General features: G+C 40.7%; 2 protein-coding genes across 2 annotated transcripts in view; one reads left to right on the top strand and one right to left on the bottom strand.

Moving 5' to 3' along the window:
- sgcb (sarcoglycan, beta (dystrophin-associated glycoprotein)) overlaps positions 1 to 2,502 on the bottom strand; it is a 3,808-nt gene extending 1,306 nt beyond the window's left edge. The window contains exons 1-5 of the mRNA XM_035653194.1: positions 2,403 to 2,502; positions 1,488 to 1,697; positions 1,163 to 1,348; positions 881 to 1,072; positions 195 to 326 (exon numbers count right to left, since the gene is read on the bottom strand). Of these exons, the coding sequence (XP_035509087.1) occupies positions 195 to 326; positions 881 to 1,072; positions 1,163 to 1,348; positions 1,488 to 1,697; positions 2,403 to 2,417 (735 nt within the window). The 5' untranslated portion in view covers positions 2,418 to 2,502. The remainder of the gene's footprint in view (positions 1 to 194; positions 327 to 880; positions 1,073 to 1,162; positions 1,349 to 1,487; positions 1,698 to 2,402) is intronic.
- spata18 (spermatogenesis associated 18) lies at positions 2,089 to 8,627 on the top strand. Its single transcript, XM_035653193.1, has 12 exons — positions 2,089 to 3,566; positions 4,423 to 4,528; positions 4,596 to 4,711; positions 4,875 to 4,993; positions 5,231 to 5,326; positions 5,432 to 5,566; positions 5,662 to 5,893; positions 6,052 to 6,210; positions 6,299 to 6,474; positions 6,764 to 6,887; positions 7,010 to 7,078; positions 7,350 to 8,627. Exons 1-12 carry the CDS (start codon positions 3,480 to 3,482, stop codon positions 7,404 to 7,406), a joined length of 1,476 nt encoding a protein of 491 aa, XP_035509086.1. The 5' UTR covers positions 2,089 to 3,479; the 3' UTR covers positions 7,407 to 8,627.
- The last annotated feature ends 614 nt before the right edge of the window (positions 8,628 to 9,241 follow it).

The following is a 9,241-nucleotide window of genomic DNA, read 5'->3' as shown; positions in this document are numbered from 1 at the left end:
TCATCCCCTCTCTCTCTACCCCCCTTTCCTGTCTATCTTCAGCTGTCACTATCATAAAGGCAATAAAAAAAAGGCCAAAAAAACAAAAACAACATTTGGGGAATTTGTACCAACGTAGAAAACAGGCACTCCTTAACCCCCCTGTCACATATGCAGTCATATTAACAGGACATGTTGGTGCATTTCAGACTTACAGCCCTGAGCTCAATGCCTCCACCCATTTTGAACTCTACAGTCCGGCCCATGATGTTGACTCCCTCGTTTCCACGAATGATGGCCTTGCTGTCACCTTTAATGTTCAGGTCAGATGCTGCACTGCTGGTGATCTAAAATCAGAGACAAAGCATGATATTTGTTAACACTACAAACAACGTTTTTAGACTCCACTATCCATTACACATATGTGTGTTATAAACTTAATGTAAAAAATATAGAATGCAATGTCAGACCAAGTTTTGAAATATATTTCCCACCATTTATTAAAGCTAAAATATCTTCCAGCTGTATGTTTTACCATTGTAAACTCAGCCTTGAGTCTTCTAGGATCTGTATTTATCAGCTTTGCACACCTGCTTCTCTTTCAGATTCTCTAAAACCCTCCAGGAAGCATTGGTGAACTCTCTGGATATTCACATTTCCATACTTTTTCTACTCTTGACGTGTTGAAAACTGAATTTATACCTGAGTCTAACTCCATTTTATACTGACAAAGCTCAGTGTGTTCCTGGGGACTTTTCAATCCGTTATGTATTCATTTGCAACATTTCTAAAAATGACATTTCACTTGACCATTATGGGATATTGACAGTACTTTGTACACAGGTTGTGAAACACTAACATAATAAATGAAGCTATCAGACATTATAACCATGATACACACCCTTTCAGTAGAAGCCTTTTTAACACTTAGGACTTTGACTCCTTTGGGCAAATGGAACTCATGGTTTTCAAAGTCTGTGCTGAAGAACGTGTTCTGCGTGCGAGGGTCTGTGAAGGATATGCCAACATCACTGACGACTGAGGTCTTGTCCTTCTCTACACTCAGCTTAGTAGTGCCTTGCTGGAACACAACCTGGAACAACATACATCAAATAAAAGAGAAGAGTTCATTTTCTCTGTAACAAGCTCAGTCATCACTATAAATGTACACTGTGTTTCTCACCGGATTATTGTTGCCCACCAGGACCAAGTCCTGGTCCTTACGGCCTCCCACTGTGCTCTTGTGCAGTGGGTGAACGATGCCCATGTCCGCCTTCTGCTTGAAGCGCAGCAGGCCACTCTCATGGAACTCCATACTGTCGCAGCCATTGGGACCGATCCGGATCACTGTCCATATGACCAGAGTGATCTGAGGGGGACAGAGTTGTTGCCGGTTTTAAAAGACTGTGACAACACATTGTAATCATTCTGTGTCAACTCTTTACCACCATTTTGTTCTACAGAGGACCCATTAGATGGACAAGTACAATGAGTCTTGCAGTACTCACAATGAGGTTAATTAAGGCGAGGAGGAAGAGGAGAACAACAATGCAAACAGCCATGTTTCCCTTGCGTCCTCTCAGCCCTGTCTTATGAAGACGCTCTTCTTCTATGGGTACATAGCCTGCTTTGAAGTTACTGTTGTGTTCCTTGTTGATGGTACGTCGTTCTATAGCCTTCTCTCGCATGGACTTCTTCACAGGCCCGTTGGAACTCTCCTGGAAGGCAAAACCATCTCTGAGAAGTTTCAGTCATACAGTTTTTAGGCTTATAACACCCTTTATAGAGATCATAATGGAGTTGTTCTTTTAAAATTAAATATCCTCTCCAATAGATGATCAGAAGATCAGTGTAATTCTGCAAGAAGTTGTCAGGCAACATTTTTTTTTTTTTTGCGTTTCTCGCTCAGATTAAAACATAGATTTTTATGAATATGAAACTCTGCCCAAATCTACATTTACTGCCCCTAGTCCTATCAAAGTCAAGGGTTTAGGTCCTACTTATTTTCAGTGTCTCCTGTTTCTCTGCGCAGGAATGCCTCTCAGTTAAATGCCCCGCGACTGCCTGTCTGTGGCCATAACTAAAAATAAACTGCACTCATTTTGGCAGCAAAATAGAAATTAACTCGACTGTCTCATTATCAGACAGAGTCTGTGCTCTTTATATTCGCAACATTACTTTGCAGTGAAACAGCAGGTCAGCTACAGTAATAGGATTTTTATGTCTACATAACGCTCCCTATAATAACGAAGGCCAGCGTTTATCACACTGATATCATCGTGGGGCCGACAACACAGCCGACTACATTTATATTTCTTATACCAGCTTACTTGGGAAGACATATTATTGCCCTCTTAACAAACACCGCAGCAAAAGCAATTAGCAAAATGCAAGAATAACAACACATATTGAATATAACGGACCTGTTCAGACGCCATGTTGACCCTCCCTCTCCTGCTTGCCGAGTGACAGGGAACATACCACTTTCCACAGTGGAAGGCGAAACAACTGTAAGTGTTGGGAGAGACTGAGAGGAAGATACTTACTCACGAATAAAAAAGGTTACCTTATTACGAACGAGAACAAACCGAGGGCATTATTATTTGCACTGAGCGAGCTAAAAAAAAAAAGAACATTTCTATGACAATTAAAGATGGTACATTCCAACCAGTTCAACCAGCCAATGACAGAAGGATCCTAAAATAGAAAAACATGTCCATTCATATTTTCCATAGGTAAACTGCCAGGTGGGCCATAACATCAGCTCTCCTTTTTTATTAACAATGAAACACAAACTGTATTCGGTTGAAAAAAGAAATAAAGTAATAAAAAGGAATGTTTTTCACAGCTCAATGTGTAGTCCGAGCATCTGTCTCTTTATTAAAACACCTCGGTGCAAAGCCAAACTGATTTGTGTAGATATTAGTGCCCCAATTATTATTTAAGTGTTATTGTTTAAACCAAATCTGAAATGATAGACTTATGTAGTTTACCTTTTAGCCTTAGCATAGTATGACTTGGGCCTATAATCTACCAAACACTCCGTGCACATGTAATGCAATTTAGTATGTCAACTTTAGTATGTCAACTTTAGTGTGGGCTCCTGTATTATAATCGGATTTGATCCAACACAGCTCACCTGGGCGGAAACATCAGCATATATCTGTGTCACAGAAGGTTTGCTCTGCCGGCCTTTGGTGTCGTTTGACAGTATGACATTACAGTATTTACACCACGGGAGAGCAGAGCCTGCAGAGCACTGACTGAGAGGGCTCTCTGTTCATCCGTCACCAGTTATTTATTTAAAACACCGGGGTTTGGTTGTCGCCTCGTCTCCTTGGTTGCCACAACTGAGGCGGTGCTTGGCATCTGTGTCGTAGGTGGAGAAAGCTGCCAGGACAGGAATTTTTACTGCACTTCCCTCAGAGATTATACCCCCCCGGCTGTTGTCCTCCTCCCGGGGCATTTTAAACCTATTAGGGTAGTTATTGTGGACGGACATGGCCGACAATCTGAGGAGACTGACCAACACATCTTCCTTCAGCGTCTTACAGGACAAGCTTGAGAGCTGGCACAAAGACTACCATGTAAGTTCATTAATAAGTAATGACCGACCCAAATCTGACCAAAGCACTTCATCAGTGCCCTCGGCCACCTTAGCTATCACCTCCACGATGGTTATCTCATCAAGTAGCTGGTGGCTAAATATTATATGTGTGTAGCATACAGTTGAAGTCGAGTCAAAGCGTTGGAGGTAACTTATTCCCTCCTCCTCTAGAAATTATAGGTGGCTTTGTTTACTACCGTCGACTGGTGATTGTTTCATTTGTTCTGTACCCATTATTATTATTACGTTATCTACGGATAACGCAGTTGAGGAGCAGTGGTTGGAAACGCATGCATCATTTAAAACACTACAGTGAAGGAATGCACTTGTTTAGATTACATTGATTTCCCCGTAGAGTTTGGTTGCTATGGACGCCAGTCGCCATGGCTACTGTCGGACTACTCCAAAGATCTTTTACCTCACTGATGGTTCACGTCCTGTTACTTCCTGTACACAGAACAGCGCGCTGCAGAGTGACTGGAAATCATTTGTCCAAATTTATAGAGTGAAAGAAAGAGTGACACTATGTAAATATAGTGATTACGGACTGGTTACACTACAAATGTACAAAACAGTCACTGAATGGCATTAAACCTTTTGCTGTGTCATAGTGTCTTGCAACGAAAGTGGGCTAACGTTAGCTACCTGTTGCTTCTCTTGGATAGATAGGACTATTGCACTTTAACACCATGTCATATTTAGCTATAGCATATATATATATATGTATATAAATATATAGAGAGCACAACAGAAAAGAACAAGCTATTTTATAATTTCAAGTGGCTTTATAGTTTTTTATGTAAAAATGGACTCATTGACTCATATTTACCCTCCAGGTTATTTCCTGTGACCAGAATCTAAATAGATGTTGTGAGCTGATTGAACTAACCTCCAAGATCCAGGGCCAACTGTTCGCCATCCTCAACCTCACAGCTACTGAAGGTAAGCTTTACATTGGAAGTATAGGACCAGCTTGTAATTACTCACAAACCTTTCAACACTCACTCAGGTGGACACTATGCTGGAGTGGAAACTCTCAAAATGCGCTTGCTGCCGTGGCTTGGAACCTGTTTCTCAATGGCGAGGCCCTCGGTCACTGATGACACCAGTCTACAGCTCATCCAGGTGATATAATATGTTACTGTAGGCTTAATAACACCGAATGTTAATGGATTTAGTAATGAGACATTATCCAGTGTAACACTACGGCATTGACAGAAAATACATAAAGATCTTCAGCCTGGTTACTGTATATCCCTTGTACTCTATCATCATTTGTTATTATCAGGATTCAGTGGAAAAGAACAGAAGGATCAGGGAGCTCTCTGCTTCCCATGATAGCGACATGCTGAAGATGGACACTGAGCTGTGCTCCACTCGCCGGCAGCTGGACTCTGTCAGAGCAGAGTGAGTCTAAGAGAAATAAGACAGAGTAGAAGTGGACTGCAGCCAGCTGGGGTTTCCTACCTTAACTTGCATAGCTCATGTTTAGATAACTGAAATATTACATGTCCTCATACAAGTCCATGGGCATGGGGATGTATATAAATGTTGCTTGCACATTTTATTTCACTTTATACCCACCCAGCTGAATTTCCTGCACTGCCAATGAAAAACATGAAACATAGTTTTTTGTTCTAACAGATTGGCCGATGCTCAGAATGAACTGGATGAGACAAAGAGCAAATCAGCAACCACTCTGCTGGCCACTGAAGACGAAATATTACAACTGAAAGCAGAGTGGGTGATCCCTGTCAAACGTTGCTGTAATGTATTCATTTTTAAAATACAACATACAGTATGTAGCCTACTCCTCTGTTGATGTGAAGTGTGTCTGTGTTTCAGTTTGCGATCCGCACTCGAGCAGGTGGAGATTTATAAGAGGAAGCTGGATGCTCTTGATGACTATGAACGGCAGATTCGCTTGCTGAGAGATGAAGTGTCCTACCTGAGCACAGAGAAGGCCATGCTGCAGGAGAGGTACAGCTGCACCCAACACACAAGTGCATATAATGTATATACTGTATACAAACAGTGATAATGTGCTTTTTATGTTTCTCTCTCCGTCTCCCCAGGCTGGTGAGAAGTCGTTCTCCAAGCCCTTTGCCCAGGCTCAGTCGCTCTTCCAGCCCCATGAGGAGTGAGTCTCCCACCAGAGCCCAGCTCACTAACTCCTCACGCCACGCACGCCTCGTATCACGTTTCAGTGACCTGTATGCTGTGGAGCGTCTGGAGGCCCAGACCCTGCTTCGACGCTACATTTCAGACTTAGAGATGGTCCAGAAAATCATCTTCATTGCTGTCGTGGTAAGACTGTATTTATTGTAGAGCCACCTGCAGAGATTGGCAAGTGAAGGCAGAGAAAATTAGTCCCAAGTCTTGTTTATTTGGACAGCCTAGTTGATTGATTTAATCAGGGTTGTATATGATTGGCTGGTATATTTTTTCATGTTATCATGTCTCAGGAATCCTTTAAGACAGCAAAACTGGCTTATCGTCAGTTCAAGCTGCGTGTGAGAAAGACGTTGTCCCCATCCCACTTTGGGCCGGAAAGTCTGGAGGATGCAGCTGTGGACTACATTGTCAGAAACCTGGACCTCTACGATGTTCAGGCCAGCGTCAATGTAGGATCAAATACTTCTCCCATGTGTCCTCTGCAGCATTTATGAACAAATAAAGTTTGATACTGAGACTGTGTATTTTACTCCCCAGGATGTGATCAATGCCATGAATGTGAACCCTCGGATCTCTTTCCCGCCAGAGGTGGACTTTATCCTCATTAGTGCCATGATCAGGGACACGTGCAGGGTGGCCTTTGCCATGCAGACACTGGACCCCCCACTTGACTTGGCCTTTGCCAGCGATGGAGAACTTTACAACGACATCAAGTCAGTCCTTTGTGCAGTACTGTGTCTGAATTATTTCTAAAAGTTTGTTCTTTTACAGGAATTAGGTAAAGCTGCGGTGTTCATTTGGTCAGTTTTGATGTATTGTAGTGCTACATTTCCCGACAGTCATTGTAAAACACCACCCCATGAACTGCCGCCTGTCACTTTTTTTATTGGTTATTTACCATCTCTACCACTAGATGCCGCCCTCAACACTTCGATGACACTCACACACATAAATACTCCCAGCTCTCCCTCACTGTTTTCCCCTCACCTCTGCGTCTGACAGGTATCGTCGCAGCTATGACTCCGAGTTCACTGCTCCGCTGGTGTTGTACCATGTGTGGCCGGCCTTGTTGGAAGGAGATGCTGTGATAGTGAAGGGCGAGGCTGTGACGAGAAGAGGTGCTCTGGTAATGACTGAATAATACTTCATAAAATATCATCATTCATTGTTGCTCTGGAGAGTAATGTAAGAGCATGACAGCACATGAAAAGGCTTTTGTGTTTAATGGCGACACGTCTGTTTTTGCAGTGGAGCAGAAGCCGGAGCAGAAGTGCCAGCCCCGTACGCTCTCGCTCTCTCAGCCCAAGTCGCAGTCTTGTAAGTCTCTATAAGGCTTGACAGTGCAACCAAACACAGAAAGATAGCCACTGTTTGGGGGTTTGTTCACATAGTGATTTTTGTTGGGTTTGCTCAGCTACTCATAAACTTCAGATTCATGATCAAACTCATAGTATCACTCTTTCCACTTTACAACATGCATGCACACCACTGGCCCTAAGGGTATGTAGTTCAAAATCTATTTTTTGTATTTTTATTTTTGTTTTATTCAAAAGTTGTAAATATAATCAACATCCTTATCTTTTTTTAGGCATTTAACAGCAAAAGAAGTCTGTCTCCTGAACGTCTCACAGCAAGTCGCCTGTGAACTGTGGCCCCTATGTCCACACCTGTACTTGATGTCAGTGAAATAAAGTTTCAGGTATTTTCAACTCAGATTTAATCTGTACAGTATGGTTACACGTATGCTTCCACCAAATAAAGCAATACCATCCTTAGATACTGTACCACCCAAAGGCTGCTCAGAGTTTACATTGTCGGAGGGCAGTTTAAAGGCACATTGACACTAACTAGAGGTCAGTACATTATAGATAATGCAAAATAGCCTGGCAGCTAACAGATGTCTTAGTTTACTATATTTACTCTGTGACTAAGGTTTTGATAGATAATACTAACAGTGTTTTAGTGATCATCAGAAACTTAAAAGTACATTTTTAAGACTCGACCTGCACAGTAGCACTTTCTTAGTTTGACAGAGAACATTAGCAAAAATATTCAACCTTTACTCCTCTCTTCACTTTTCAAAGTCAACATCTATGTAGCAGATTTCTTTGGCCGTGTTGTGACATACAGTATGGTGCTAATGATCAGTGCTAACTAAAACTCCTCCAGTACTTGAGTGACTGATATTGGTCGTTGTGATTTTTAGTCTTAATGCTTGCTGTGTTTTTTAAGTTTATTGTTTTTATTTTTTGGTGCTGTTGTTTTATATTTTGAAACTTTTAGGTGAAGTAAGGGTTAGCACAGTAAGGTTTAGGAACATTACAGCGTAACATAACATGAAATGTTTATGACAAAAAAAAACTAGAGATGGTTTTGCTTTTTAAGTCTGAAATATATTTTTTAATCAATTTTAAAAGTGTTATTGTGTACAAGAATAGGGCCAATAACTTATTTTGCAGAAAATGTCTGTATGCATTCAATATGACAATTATTCTTTTTTTCCTAATTTTCAACATTATCATATCCAAAACTACTGAACTTAATTTTCCCCTGGATCGTTTGGATTTAGAAATGATAGCCAATGCTATAGGATAAATTCATGTTGATTTACCTATGATTTGATTTGATGTGTGATGAATATATTCTTTGACTGTGCCTTTTATGATTGCTTTTTTAAAAGAATAAATGATAAACCTTTAGTTTTCATTTTCTTTTAAATTGTATTTATTATTGACAGATGAATTGTTCTGTAGCCATACCAGCAGTGTAGCAACACCTGCCAGTACCTTTTAACACAGTTAAGAATGGCTGCTTTACTTACCAAAAAACTGAACCATGAATGTCTAATCAGCAAAATTATAGTTTAAAGAGACAGTATATCCGATGTTGGAATGCAATTAGAGAAATTACAATTAAACTCCTTATTTTATAATCATGAATGCTGTTCTTTCTTGTATTTTGGGCTTTCAAAGGATTCCACTGTAGTTATTTTTCCAAAATAGGCTCAATAATTCCCCCAATTTACATTTTCTGACATCACAGTATTATTACTACCCTGTTTTCACAGTAGATGGTGCTGCTACTCCATCATGAAAGTTAACCCGAGGGTTAAAAACACCTCAGTATCTGCAACTTAAATTTCTGAATAGTGAGTTGTATGAACATATATTACAGTAACACATAAAAAACAAAAGATGTAATATTATATATACTTCTGCACACTTTTAAGTAACAAAATAATTATGTGCAAAATTTCAAAGTAGTTATACGCTGAAAAGACATGCTACAAGCCTAAAGTTTATCTAGATAGTGTACTTTTTAAGTGAACAGCCATCTTCATTATTGTGCATCATCTGTGTGTGCGAGTGCACCAGCATGTTTACAACTGAATGAAATCCTTGAGGGAATCCCAGCAGCAACATCCCAGTCGTGATGCCTTTATGAATTGTTTTAGTATTCTCAGCCTTTTAATTAGGTCTC

This window comes from Morone saxatilis, unplaced genomic scaffold (genome assembly GCF_004916995.1).
Source record: "Morone saxatilis isolate NCDOM2014 unplaced genomic scaffold, NCSU_SB_2.0 Contig12, whole genome shotgun sequence".
Lineage (NCBI taxonomy): Eukaryota > Metazoa > Chordata > Actinopteri > Moronidae > Morone > Morone saxatilis.
The sequence above is the reverse complement of the archived record's forward strand: the minus strand, read 5'-3'. Positions and strand labels throughout refer to the sequence as shown.

What these genes read in the sequence shown, in the direction of transcription:
- spata18 (XM_035653193.1), top strand. Translation starts at nt 3,480, where the DNA reads ATGGCCGACAATCTGAGGAGACTGACCAACACATCTTCCTTCAGCGTC. An exon ending in GCTGGCACAAAGACTACCAT is followed by an intron (nt 3,567 to 4,422) that starts GTAAGTTCATTA and finishes TTTACCCTCCAG; the next exon opens with GTTATTTCCTGTGACCAGAA. An exon ending in CCAGTCTACAGCTCATCCAG is followed by an intron (nt 4,712 to 4,874) that starts GTGATATAATAT and finishes TGTTATTATCAG; the next exon opens with GATTCAGTGGAAAAGAACAG.